Raw genomic sequence first — 14,196 nt, forward strand, 5'->3', positions numbered from 1 at the left:
CCTGTAATTCTAGTTACTCAGTAGACTAAGATCTAAAGATTGAGATTTGAAACTAGCCCCGGCAGGGAAGTCTGTGAGATTCTGATCTCCAATTAATTACCAAAAAGCCAAAAATGGAGCTGCAGCTAAAGTGGTTAAGTGCCAACCTTGAGCAAAAAATGCTAAGGGAGCCAAGCGCTAGTGGCTCATGCCTGTAATCCTGGCTACACAAGAGACTGAGATCTGAGGATCATGGTTCAAAGCCAGCCCAGACAAGAAAACCTGTGAGATTGTTATCTCTATTTAACCACCAGAAAACTGGAAGTGACACTGTGGCTCCAAGCGGTAGAGTGCCAGCCTTGAGCAGAAGAGCACAGGGACAGTGCCCAGGCCCCTAGCTCAAGCCCCAGTACCAGCACACATACACACACAATCTCACAGTTTCCCTGCTCTGTGGGGTGGGTGGGGGTGAGATGATCTTTTTTTTTTCTTTTTTTGGTACTGGGTCTTGAACTTAGGGCCTGGGCACTGTCCCTGAGTTTTTTCTTGCTCAAGATTATTGCTCTACCACTTGAGGCATAGCTCTACCACTTGGGCAGTTAATTGGAGATAAGAGTCTCACAGACTTTCCTGTCTGGCTGGCTTTGAACTGCAATTCTCAGATGCCTCCTGAGTAGCTAGGATTACAGGTGTGAGCCTGGAGAAAGGATCTTGATGCTGAGCCCCAAAGGCCAAACAGAACTTGGTCATGTTTGGTTGGACCTAATGTAGGTGAACCTGACAGAGATCTGAGCTAAGGCAAGTTTGGGTTAGACTGCACTTCAGGTTCACATGCCTGCAGAGAAAGCTAAATGAGTTCTGTATCCTTGAGATTTAACCACATACCTGGGGGTGGGGGGAATATGGAAATGGAGGGAAATTTTCCAGAAACTTCCATAAAAGCAAGACTTGAATTCTTCATGCCTTGTGTAGTATGCTAAATCCATGCAAATGAAGTGTGGGCATTGTATATAGTATTATAAGTAACTTAGAGATGATTTAAAGTGTTCAGGAGAATGTGAGCAGGTTTTATGCAAATACTATATAATTTCATCTACATTCTGTAGATTGGAGTATCTGTGAGGGTGGGGCAAGTTTACACAGATCAGGTGACTGGAAGCTGGACTAGAGGTCAGGCAGTTCACCTTGATTCCAGCCTGAATTGACACAGAGTGATAGAACTATAGAATTATAAAGCAGATGATCAGCGTTGGTACCTTAGATGGTTCAGATCTTGAATGCATAGGTACACAAAAGGCCAGTCCACTGGGACAGGTCAGCCTTTCTTCTCAAATATTAACAGGGCTTGTGCATCACCTGGGGAGCTTATTAAAATATACATTCACATTCACTGGGTGCAGGAGAGAGCTCCTGGTTCTATCAGGACTTCTTAGTAGGCAAAGTGTGGCCCCTGGCCTGGCCGCAGTGCCATCTTCTGGGAGCTTGTTAGGAATGAAAACTCTCTGGTCCCACTTCAGACTCACGAGCTGCATTTTAACAAGATGGCTCTGGGTAAGTCTTATACATATTAAAGTGGAAAAACACTAAGTAAGACAGTCCTTGGTTAAGTCACATTGCCATTGCCTGAGACACAACCCTGCTTAGAGCTCCAAGTAGTATATACCTGTAAAAAGGATTCCAGGATCAAGGACAGGACTCTTCCCAAAGCCACTGCAGGTGGGATGAGTGCCCTCTCATAATCCAGTCCTTTTGGCCAGGTAACAACCGTGCTGAACTGGATGATCCGAATGATATCAGACCTGGAGTCAAATATTGTGGCGGTGGAGAGAGTCAAGGACTATTCTAGGATAGAGACTGAGGTGAGTCCAGAGATGACCCTGGGTGAGGACAAAAGGAATCTGGACTGACTGAGAAAGGATGGTTGGTAGTCTGTTTTCCCTGTACATCAAGCCAGCTGTTTGGGTGTCTCTCCATCCATCTATCCACTGGTCTGTTCATCCATCCAACCTTAGGGTATCAGCAAGAGGTCAGTGCTAGAAGGGCTCAGAGTTGACCAAGACAGGGATCCATTAGTTTCCCATCCAGTGGAAAGGTAAGACACATGATTCTTCAGGAGATGACAAACACTCTGGACTGGAGTACCCAGTGAAGGCAGATTTTGGATTGCTGAGGCAATCAGAGGGTGAGCTGAAGCATGAAGCATATGTAGGTTTTGACAGACTAGGTCAGATGAGCAGGGCTGTTGAGATGGCAGACATTCTAGCCAGGAACCAGGGATCAAAGGAGCAGAAGTTGGGCATCAGACCCTTTATTAGGGGGAAAGGAATTGTCTCTACTGGGATATTCAAGCTTTTCTTGCCATCCCCTGCCATGCACACACCTTAGAGCTCTTCACATTTGACAACCACACCATCTCTGCAATTAGTGTCAATCACTCACAGCACTCACCTTAAAAAATGCCAGGGCTGGGAATGTGGCTTCGTGGTAAAGCTCTTGCCTAGCATGCATGAAGCCCTGGGTTTGATTCCTCAGTACCACATAAACAGAAAAAGCAGGAAATGGTTCTGTGGCTTAAGCAGTAGAGAGATACCCTTGAGCAAAAAAAAGCTCAGGGACAGTGCCCAGACCCAGAGTTCAGGCCCCACAACTGACAAAAAAAAAAAAAAGAAGAAGAAGAAGAATCTAGTGGAGCCGGGTGCCCGTGGCTTATGCCTGTAATCCTAGCTACTCAGGAGACCTGAGGATCTCAGTTCAAAGCCAGCCTGGGCAGAAAGTCTATGAGACACTTATCTCCGATTAAGCCGCCAGAAAACCGGAAGTGGCACTGTGGCTCAAGCGGTAGCGCGCTCGCCTTGAGCTGAAGAGCTGAGGGACACTGCCCAGGCCCAGAGTTCAAGCCCAACAACTGACAAAACACACACACACACACACACACACACACACACACACACACACACACACAGAGACATGAATACTTTGAATTCTCACCTCTCCTCTCTCTCTCCCTCTGCTTCTCCATTCCTCCTTTGACCTTCTTTTTCCCCCTTCTCTTTCTCATAATCACCTATAAAAAACCCTCCCTGCCTGTACCCATCTGTCCACCTTCTTCATCCTGGCACTGAGCAGCTAAACATTGCTGGAGGAAAAAAAAAATCACTGATTGGATTTCAAGTTTATTCCCACATCATTGCCGAGTATTCTTGCTCTGCTTCCCAAGAAGCACATGTTCCCATGTTCAGAAAGACCTCTTTGGAACATTGTCCTCAAATCACATTTCCCTGTGCTCAGCTGTTGACCTGCCTGCCACTTCCTTCCATGAGAAACTAGGTTAGAAGAATTGAACTGCCTTCATCACCCCCTTCCTTTCCCTGAGCAGGTGGTTTCCCTCCTCGCTTCAAAACCCAGGCCCTCTGTCTCATCTCAAGGCCTCAGAGATATGACTTCCTCCATCCCATCTCTGTCTCTTCTGGTGTCTGTCTTGGAGGAGGATTCCCATCCGTGTGCAAAAATGTTCTGTCTGATCTTCCATTCTTGACACACAAGCAAACCCTTCTTGTTCCCTGCATCCTGATGTCCCAGTTCTGAGGGATCCTTTGTCATTATGCTCCTTTTAAACTGGCCTACTCAGGCCATCTCCATTTCCTGGTTACCTGCTTTTGGCTCCTCCCACAACCTGCTTCCTACTAACCGCAATCACTTGTGACATGCTGGGATCCAATCTAGACAATGTTTTTCTGGGTAAGCCCTAGTGGCTCATGCCTGTGATCCTAGCTACTCAGGAGGCTAAGATCTGAGGCTTATGCCTGGAAACCAGCCTGGGCAGAAAAGTCTATAAGACTCTTATCTCCAATTAACCAGCAAAAAGCCAAAAGTGGATCTGTGGCTCAAGTAGCAGAGTTTCCAGCCTTGAGGGAAAAAGCCAAGCAAGAGCACAACACCTTGAGTTTAAGCCCCAGTACCAACACACGCATGTGCACTTGCCCAACAACTGACAAAACACACACACACACACACACACACACAAGTAAGCTCAGTGTGGTGGCACTTATCTACAATCCCAGTTACTTGAGAGACAGAAGTAGGAAGACTGCTGTGTAAGGCCAGCTGGAGAAAAGCTGGCACAACATTCTAATTAGAGGGAGGGAAAAAACAAAAGCAACTAAAAGCAAAAGGACTGTATAGTAGGGTGTATGTAGTTCAGTGGCAAAGCACTTGCTTAGCATGTTTGACCCTCTGTGTTCCATCCAAGAAAAAAAAAAAAAAAAGATCAGAGGGATAAAGGATTTGTTGAGCCATGAGTGCCAGGACTTTCCCCCAGGGACCACAGTGGGTGAGGATTGAGGGAAGGAGGCTTGGGAGAGAAGGTGCTGGAAAGCAAGAGAAGGTCCTGGCTGGTAGCCACCTTGCTTAGAATCTGTCTTCCCACCAGGCCCCATGGGTGATAGAGGGCAGCCGCCCTCCCAAAGACTGGCCCTTGAAAGGAGAAGTGAAGTTCCAGAACTATTCCGTGAGGTACCGACCGGGCCTGGATTTGGTGCTGAGGAATTTGACATTGCATGTGCGAGGTGGCGAGAAGGTACTCGTGCCTGGGGACGCAGTCGTGATGCTCATGGGCAAGGCAGGTCTCTGCATGCTGAGCAAGTGTTCTGTCCAGACCTCTGCTTGGCTGCTCGGGGAAACCTGGAAATGCTCCTGTATACACCTAGCTTCTCCTCATAACCCCTTCCCCAATCCTGGCAGGTGGGCATCGTGGGTCGCACCGGGGCTGGCAAATCTTCCATGACCCTCAGCCTCTTCCGAATCCTGGAGGCAGCTGAGGGTGAAATCCTCATCGATGGCCTCAATGTGGCCAATATTGGCCTCCATGACCTGCGTTCACAGCTCACCATCATCCCCCAGGTAGGAGCCTGCCATGACCTGACTGCACTGGCCAGTAACCTTAGGGCACAAGCCCCTCCCCTATTCTGTTAGCTTAAGAACTGAGAGTGGCCTTGGATATCGGTGGGGAGGCAGAAACATTATAGAAGGACCAGAACCATCCAGTCAGGGATCTGGAAGGGCCAGACATGCCCTGGTCCAGCTGAGACCTTTGGATGTCCTGGGATAGCAAAAGGGAAGGACCGTAAGACCCCTGCAGGCACCCTATCCTTGAAACGCCCTATTCTGGTCTGTTTGCTCAGCCTGGAATTGTAATTCCATGGCACTTTTGCTGGTTCCTCCAGGTATTTTTTTTTTTTCTGTCAACTGGACGCTTCCATGCAGATTAGTGGCTCTGGTTGCTGCATAAGCAGAGGGCTTTCGTGACTGTCCAGGCTGAGGTTTATCACTCCCCCGCAGGCAATTTTCTATCTCTTCTTGGAGGGCTGGGGACAGAGTGTGAATATTACCACCTGAATCGTTCTCTCTGTCTCTGCACCTGTGTCCCACGGCTGTTAATCGAGCCTGAGCTGCTTCCCTCTAAGGCCTTCTTTGTGTGTGTGTGTGTGTGTGTGTGTGTGTGTGTGTGTGTGTGTGTGTGTGTGTGTGTGTGTGTGTGTGTGTGTGTGTGTGTGTGTGTGTGTGTGTGTGTGTGTGTGTGTGTGTGTGTGTGCCAGTCCTGGGTCTTGAACTCAGGGCATGGGTGCTGTCCCTGAGCTTCTTTTGCTCAAGGCTAGTCCTCTACCCCTTTAGCCACAGCACTACTTCTGGCTTTTTTTTTTTTTTTTTGTCATGGGGCCTGAACTCTGGGCCTGGATGCTGTCCCTCTGCTCTTTAGCTCAAGGCTAGCACTCTACCACTTGAGCCACGGTGCCACTTCCAGCTTTTTTCTGCTTATGTGGTGCTGAGGAATCGAACCCAGAGCTTCATGCATGCAAGGCAAGCACTCTACCACTGAGCCACCTTCCCAGCCCCACTTCTGGCTTTTTCCAAGTAATTTATTGTAGATAAGAGTCTCATGAGTCAGGCACCTGTTGCTCATGCCTGTAATCCTAGCTACTCAGGGCTGAGATCTGAGGATCACAGTTCAAAGCCAGCCCCAGCAGGAAAGTCCGTAAGACTCTTATCTCCAATAAACGACTTAGAAAACTGGAAGTGGCGCTGTGGCTCAAGTGGTAGAGAGCTAGCCTTGAGCTGAAGAGCCAATGGACAACACCCAGGCCCAGAGTTCAAGCCCCATGACTGGGGGGAAAAAAAATTCTCACAGACTTTCCTGGCCCTGCTGGCTTTGAACCTCGATCCTCAGGTCTCAGCCTCCTAAGAAGGTAGGATTTCAGGTGTGAGCCACCAGTGCCCCGCTCCTGAGGACTTCTTTTATCATCAGGACCCCATTCTGTTCTCGGGGACCCTGCGCATGAATCTGGACCCCTTCAACCATTACTCAGAGGAGGACATTTGGAAGGCTTTGGAGCTGTCTCACCTACATACATTTGTGAGAACCCAGCCAGCAGGCCTGGACTTCCAGTGCTCCGAGGGTGGAGAGAATCTCAGGTAGGAGGGAAGTGGAAAGGTGAGAAGCACAAGCCCACCCTGGGGAAATCTGGGGGTGCTGAAGTCTGGCATCAAAGGACAGCCGTTTTTCTGTTTTCTTTCTTTGGCATGCTAAGCAAATGTACTACCAACCAGCCCTTGACAATTTTTATATTCAGTTCATATTCTCTGTCCTTAGACCTCAACATTTGACACAGCAAGCTTTACATTTGCAGTATTGACACTATTCGAAGGACTTCTGCCACTACTATCTTGTTTAATCTTGTCAATACTGGGACTTGAACTCAAGACCACACACTCCCCATCGGCTTATTTGCTCAGGGCTGGTGCTCTACCCATTGAACCACACTTCCACTTCTGGCTTTTTTTTTTTTTGCTGGTTAGTTGGAGATCAGAGTTTCTCTGATTTGTCTATGTGTACTAGCTTTGAACATTGATCCTCAGAACTCAGCCTCCAGAATAGCTAGCATCTGGTTTGTTTAATCTCTACTGGAGTCCAGTGGGTTGAAATAAGTCTCCATGGTATGAAATCATTTGTCCATGTAGCTGCTCAGCTAATCAGGAGGGAAGTAGGGAGTTCGGAAGCAAGAGGCCTTGTCCCAAACCTTCCCTCCTTTCCCTCAAATGGACAGGGATGGAACTGCCTGCTACCCCAGACAGTCCTTTAAGTCTGAATATGCACTTTAACTGCCTTTCACTTGCATAATCATGTTGGGGGTGGCTGACAGAATGGGCTTTCTACCTCTGACCTCCTGTCCTGTTTGTCCAACACTCCCCCACCCCAGCAATCTCCCCCCGAGCACAGGAGAACAGAAATCAACTCTCTTCCCTCCTCTCTTACTAAGCCTGTGGCCACTTTATTCATAACCTTTATTCTGTGCCAGTCCACCATAAATCAACCCTAAGTTCTATCTGGACACTCATTCTGCTGCCAAAACCTTCATTAGTTGCGGGAATGGGCCAGGGAAGGAGGCTGGCCTTCACTTCTGGCTGTGACTCACCCGCTGGGAAGGGGTGAAGTATTTGTCCTTGGGTGTGGGGGTGCTGTGGCCTCTGTGGTTGGGAACACAGCCTTGCTTTGTCTACTGGAATTTGGCTTCTAAGGCAGGAGGTTGAAAGTTTGCATCTGCCCCTTCTGGTCCCCAGTGAACAAACATGGGGAGTCCCCCGGTCTTCCACTGCCCCTCTCTTTCTCCCACAAATAGAGCCCTAGTCTGTAATACCACAGACTAGGCACTGACTGTCTGAATGGTATCATCATAGGCTGCACATGTTCTTACTAAGGTGTTAATGACTAAAGTGAAGCAGACATACCATGGCAATAGTACAGTAGTGAGGACGTGGAAGAATGCACAGAAAGAGGAGGCCTAGACGGCCAAATAGATTAGAATGTTCACAGTGATGTTTACCAGTGACCCTACCTGCTCTCAACGCCCTCATTAGTGGTGGGGTATCCTGTTGCAAGAGGGCTGGGCTGTGGCAGACATGGGAGAGGCAGATAGTACACCATTCCTAGGCTGTTGAGGAGCAGGGACAGAAGCAAGTCTGGGAGCAAGGCCTGGAAAGTGGGGGGGGGAGGGTCCCAGCTGGAATGCTTACCTTCCTGCTCCCTAGTGTTGGCCAGAGGCAACTTGTGTGCTTGGCCCGAGCCTTACTCCGCAAGAGCCGAATCCTGGTTTTGGATGAGGCCACTGCTGCCATTGATCTGGAGACCGATGACCTCATCCAGGCAACCATCCGCACTCAGTTTGAAAACTGCACTGTGCTGACCATCGCCCACCGGCTTAACACAATCATGGACTACACCAGGTGGGACGAGGGGACCTGATTTTGTGGGGGAGAGGGTTGCAGGGCAGATTAGGGTATCTGGGGATGGGAGAAATCCTGGGATTGGCTAGCAGGGCCAGGGAACCATTTTGTTTGTCATTCCACATGCTGAATAAGGGCTTCAAAATCATTTCGTACATGATGAAACAGACTCATTCTCATTGGCTGCCTGAAGCCCATCTGCCTATATTGATATTTTTGTATGACCCTTGAATTATGTTATAAATATCCAAATGGCACGTGGCAAAAAAAAAAAACAAATAACAATAAGTTCCCCCCTAGGAGAAGGATTTCCCAAGATGTGGACAAGAAGCCAGGCACTGGTGGTTCACTCCTGTAATCCTAGTTACTGAGAAAGCTGAGATCTGGAGAATTGCAATTCAGAGCTAGCCCATACAGAAGAGTCCATGAGATCCTCATGGGACTCTTACCTCCAATTAACTGCCAAGAAAGGCTGGAAGTGCAGCTGTGGCTCAAGTGGTAGGTGTACCAGTCTTGAACAAAAAGCAAAACAAAAAAACCCAGGGACAGCACCCAGACCCTGAGTTCAAGTCCTGGCACCCAAAAAAGAAAGAAGAAAGAAAGAGAGAGAGAGAGAAAGAAAGAAAGAAAGAAAGAAAGAAAGAAAGAAAGAAAGAAAGAAAGAAAGAAAGAAAGAAAGAAAGAAAGAAAGAAAGAAAGAGAAAGAAAGAAAGAGAAAGAGAGAGAGAAAGAGAAAGAGAGAGAAAGAGAGAGAGAGAGAGAAAGAAAGAAAGAAAGAAAGAAAGAAAGAAAGAAAGAAAGAAAGAAAGAAAGAAAGAAAGAAAGAAAGAAAGAAGGGGGAGGGAGGGAGGGAGGGAGGGAAAGAAGGAAAAAAGAGAAGGAAAGAGGGAGGGAGGGAGGGAGGAAGGAAGGAAAGAAAGAGAAGAAAAAGAGAGAAGGAAAGAGGGAGGGAGGGAGGGAGGAAGGAAGGAAAGAAGAAAGAAAGGCAGGCAGGCAGGCAGGCAAAATAGAGCAGCATTACCTGGGCTAGGTACAGAGGTAAGGGCACAGTGACATATTCTAAGACCCAGAGGACACTTTAAAGTTACCAACATGTAGGAACAGGTAATCTGGGGGGGTCTCCAAGCATAGGGAATTGTGCATAAACTACTTCTATCCTGCCTCCTGTTATTGGCGGGGAGAGGGGAGAAAGTCCCTCATGCCCACCCCTCTTAACCCATTGACGGAGTGCCTGTCACTTTGTTCCCACCTCACTAACACTGTGTGATTGGGTAATCACACTGGGTCACTGGTGAGATAGCAGCTCTGGAGGTGCATGAGCCCCTGATAGCATCGTAAGAATCCCCCTTCCTGTGGTGGTGGGAGCCCTGTTTCTCAGCCAGAGGACCCAGTCTCTGGTTGCTGTAAAACCTTGGGTGGTTTGCAAAGGCTGTGCTGAGCCTATTTCAAATGAAAATGATGTCTCTCAGGACTACTGCAAGGTGTCGATGAAATATGATGTTTAAACTCCATATGAAATACCATCTTGGGAAAGGTTGGTTTGCTTCCCAGCCCCTGCAGGTCCACTGATTGTAACCTCATCACTAGTTCCTGGTAAGGTTGAGAAAAGGGCCCTCCATGGGGAAGCCGTTCACAAACGGAAACTTTATGATCTCGACATATTTGTGCCAGATGCCAAAGGGCAGAGGGCAAGGGGAGGAGCTAGGTGACTCGGAAGCCTCCTGTAAGACTGGTGTTGGCCTGGCAGGCTGGGCTTCCTAGAGACTTGAGGTATGGGCACTCTGAGGGAAGGAGGAGGCTGGAGGTGGGAACAAGGCCACATGGATGTGGAAGGAGTATAGCGCAAATGTATCATCAGGCTTGCAGGTGCTCAGTAAACACATGAAGGGCAGCGTGGAAGTGGAGAGGGACCATGATTAGGGGGTAAGGCAGATTCTCTCTTGGAAGTGTTTCCATGTAGCCAGCAGGATCTGGGGTGTCCAGGTAGAATGTCTGATGTTATCCTCTTTCTGAACTGTCCCTACCAAAGCCCTGCAGGAAGAGAAAGGAGGGTGGACAGGGTCTGGGAGAGGAATAGGTCTGGACTGAAAGGATCCATCCTAGCCCTAAGCAAAAGAAAAAAAAAAAATTGTTAGCAGCCCTAGCCTCACCTTGGGGATTAGGAGGTCATTCATTCTAGTAGTGCAGGCAGAAATCAATTGGTCAGGCTACAGAACCTGTAATCAGCCCACAGGAAGGAAGCAGGGAGGAAGTCTATCCACCACGGGGCTGCTCAGGCCCTAAGGGAGAAGCAGTACCAGCCAGGTGGCAGAGGATGAACAAGGGGTGAGAATGGAAAAATGAGGATTTGGGGGTAGAGGGGCTGAGACACATGGCGCTAGGCTGGGTGGGGGGAAGGTGGGGCCAGAGGTGGAGAGAAGCAAAGGCTGCACTTTGAGGATCATGGGAACTCACTTGGTTCTTAACTGAAGAACCTGTCTCATCTTCAGTACTAAAGACTATGATTTTTGGAGGGGGTGGGGGTAGTCTCCTGGCCCCAATTTGAGCAGCGGCTATGACAGCCACAGAAACACTCCTTTTCTCTGTGTGGCTCTGAGAGCCTGGCAGGCAGGAAGTCATAAAGCAGCCCAGCCTTCCCACAGAGGATCACCTCTCCATGCTTGGGGAGGTGGAGGGTTGTCCCTTCTAACTTCACCCAGGGTAAACTGCCTGTTGGCCTTGCACCAGGTTCAGGCCTGCTTAACTGTGGGGGCATGGGTGGGTGAGGGGAATCCACACTGCAGCAGCAGCAGCAGCAGCAGCAGCAGCAGCAGCAGCCAGAGCTGAAGCCCGAGCCCTAGATTCCAGTGTCAGGCACCACTGCAGCTGTTTCCCGCCGGGTGCCTTTGTGAGCTGGCACAAAGCAGATGGATGTACACAGGGCCCAGCGCAGGCCCTGGCTCCCCGCGCTCAGCCTGCTGAAGCTCTGCGACCCCAGCAAGGGGAAGGGCTCATTAGGGAAGGTTTTCAGGGCCCACACTAGCAGAGATGAATAGGACCTTGTGTTTGATCTCTGAACCAGCTTCATTTGCCAGGAGAGTTAACAGAAAGGCAAAAATAACCAGCTTTGCAAGCTTGCACATATGGAGCGCCGGTGCTGGGTGGGTAGACTGAGGTGGGTGGGCTGGCATGGGACTGTGGAGCCTGAGCAGTACCCAGAAGGGCAGGAGGATTGGACTCTGGAGCTGGGCAGATGAAGACTTGATCACTTCTCTTTCTTTTTTTGGGTCCAGGATCCTCGTCCTAGACAAAGGTATAATCGCTGAGTTCGATTCTCCAACCAACCTCATTGCAGCCAGAGGCATCTTCTATGGGATGGCCAAAGATGCTGGACTTGCCTGAAATCTATTCCTGGGATTTCTTCCTGCTCTTTGCTGGAAAATGACATCACATGTCTATTGAATGGACTTGATAGCCATTGGGGGGCATTTGTGAGAGGGTTGTTCTGTTAAGTGCCTTACAGAACAGTCATGTGAATGCATGAATGAGGCTGAAACAAGGCCTGAGAGGACACAGTTAGTGTGAAGGAGAGCCCCATCTAGCCCTGGGTCTCTTGATTCCCAATCTGGCATTAGTTTCACACTGCACTACACTTTTCATATTTTCTAACCTAGTTTTTAAAATTTTTTTCACTTCAAACAGAAGACTGCCAGGTCAGATTGTCCTAGGAACCAACTGTTATACTCTGGGTGCTGCCTGAATGCATTATAATAGAGACTGAATAAAGCTGTGTGGTCAACACTGTATATACTCGCTATTGCCTTTTCCTACCTTTTCTCAAAGTTTGGGGGAAGGACCTTTGGATGAATGGGGAAAGGCAAAGGAGGAACTCATCCATATCTACACAGCTTAGCTATCTGATAACTTTAGACTCAAAACTTTGGGCTGGAAAACCTGTCTTCACAGCCAAAATCCACTGGGCCATTGCCAGTAGTTTCTGCTCTGCTGTGCAGATGCATGAAAAGGTCCTTAAATTTGACCCTTGGACTTGTGGGAAAGCTACTGAGAATAGCTCCATGTCATCCTCCAGCCTCTGAGTGGATTCTCCAGGGGCTAAGGGCACATGGAGCTTTATTTCCTCACTCCTTTAGAAGTTGGCTGCAGCCAGGCGCCATACAAGTCCGGAGGCCCAGGGTTCTCTGCTCTCAATCCAGCAGAGGCCCATCCTTGCTCCCTAACCCCAGCAGGCCAACAACATAAGGGCTATCAATGAACTGTTTGAGCAAGCCAACAAGTTTATTGGATGTAGGTCAAAGTCCTCTTGGCACCAGGCTGATAGATTGGATCTCTGCTACCATCCTGGGTTTCCTGGCTTCCTGTCTCACCTTCATCTTAGGGTGATATGACTGTTTGCAGTGGTAGTTCTGTTCTTTCCCACCAAAGTGGTTTGTTTGCAGATGTGGAAATGGCCACTTTGATCTGGTTTTCTTCAGTATGCTTTGGGTCCATCTGTGCCGCAGGACCGTTTGTTAAAGGTTAATTACCTTTTTTTTTGGCAGGCTGTTTCTGCCCAGGATGTTTATGAGTATATGGAAGGCAACTTTCATCCTTGTGATAAAGCAAGTATGAAAGCACAAATGCCCAAATTATTCTGCTTCTCCTTGGTGCTAAGAAAAAGGTCTCTGCTATGCTCTCTGATTTATTAGGCCAATTTGGTATGACGTCTGCTTTGTGAGGCACTAGCTGGCCTAAACCAACTGAGAAGCAGGTTCATTCAGCAGCCTTGTCAGCTGAAGATCTGAAGGTGTAAGGCTGTTTTCCTCTCCTGTCTTGGGGGAGTTTGCTTCTGAGCTCATTGAGAAGCTGACAGGTGCTGACAGCCCAAAGGAGAGGCTCCGTTGTGTCAAGTAAATAGGATAACCAAAAAATGTGGTTAATGGGGGATGACCTCCATCTAGCTCACTCAGAGACTCCAGGGAAATGAAGCAACTGCTGTGAACTGGGAGAGAGGATGCCACACAAAATCTGTGTCCAGGTCCACTGGGTGCTGCACTGTGTAGAGAGGCAGCTTAGGTAGGGTATACTAGCTCCCTCAGACTGCCTGGTAAGTTGGGTTTGCCTGTGATTTGGAGGACAGTGATATTTAGGAAGCCAAAATGAAAGAAAATGGGATTGGTTAGTGAATATTTAATTTTAATAACACCTGTTAGATAAAGAATCTGTGATGCCCAAAGAAAAGAATCTTCCAAGAAATGTTTACACATAGTGTGAACACATGCTTTAAATATGCTGTGGAGGAGGGGTGAATTCAGTTAACAAAGCTAAAAAAAAAAATCCTCATTATAAATGACACAGTGCATATAAAAATACTTCTCTGAATGCATAGATTAAGACGTTAAACTCTTCTACCGGCAACTGTGCAGTCTTAACCTGCTGTCATAGGCATGGACCACAGAAGGTTTTATGAAGGGGAGGAGGAACCAGTCCAGAACAGAGGCACGTGGACACCTCTGCCTGGGCCGCTAACACCTGGATCCCTTCTGAGCTTGGGCCCTGCGCTGGCACACCCTGTGCAGGCTCCCTCCCAGCCAACGCCTCCACTGCTTCTCAGAAACTCTAGTTAATCTGGTGACTTGAAAACTTTAACCCCAGTAATTTAGACATGGGTTAATACAGAATTTATTTCTTTCAGGAAAGACCCACATATAATTTTGTCTGTAAATTGTTAACTTGTTTCAAAGAAAATTTTTTTAAAAAGTTTAATACAGCTAGACAAAGTAGTTTCTAATTAGTTGAATCACAAGAGTGGTTTCTTCTTCAAAGCACTTGAGAGAAAGGTGATAAGCAACCTTCACTCAGCTATGGGCTATGCAAACACTCGATGACAAGAGTGAGGAAGCCACCAGCTGCACCTGGGGGATAGAATTAAGTCGGAAGAACACCTCAACCTCATTCTGGCGC

At 48.2% G+C, this 14,196-nt stretch overlaps 1 protein-coding gene across 1 annotated transcript in view; it reads left to right on the forward strand.

Annotated features, from left to right (window-relative positions):
* Abcc3 (ATP binding cassette subfamily C member 3) overlaps positions 1–12,041 on the forward strand; it is a 43,305-nt gene extending 31,264 nt beyond the window's left edge. Inside the window, exons 26-31 of the mRNA XM_070028364.1 lie at positions 1,737–1,838; positions 4,409–4,555; positions 4,720–4,878; positions 6,281–6,447; positions 8,062–8,256; positions 11,529–12,041. Of these exons, the coding sequence (XP_069884465.1) occupies positions 1,737–1,838; positions 4,409–4,555; positions 4,720–4,878; positions 6,281–6,447; positions 8,062–8,256; positions 11,529–11,637 (879 nt within the window). The 3' untranslated portion in view covers positions 11,638–12,041. The remainder of the gene's footprint in view (positions 1–1,736; positions 1,839–4,408; positions 4,556–4,719; positions 4,879–6,280; positions 6,448–8,061; positions 8,257–11,528) is intronic.
* The last annotated feature ends 2,155 nt before the right edge of the window (positions 12,042–14,196 follow it).

Source organism: Dipodomys merriami, unplaced genomic scaffold, assembly GCF_024711535.1.
Source record: "Dipodomys merriami isolate MVZ:Mamm:240054 unplaced genomic scaffold, mDipMer1.0.p SCAF_19, whole genome shotgun sequence".
Lineage (NCBI taxonomy): Eukaryota > Metazoa > Chordata > Mammalia > Rodentia > Heteromyidae > Dipodomys > Dipodomys merriami.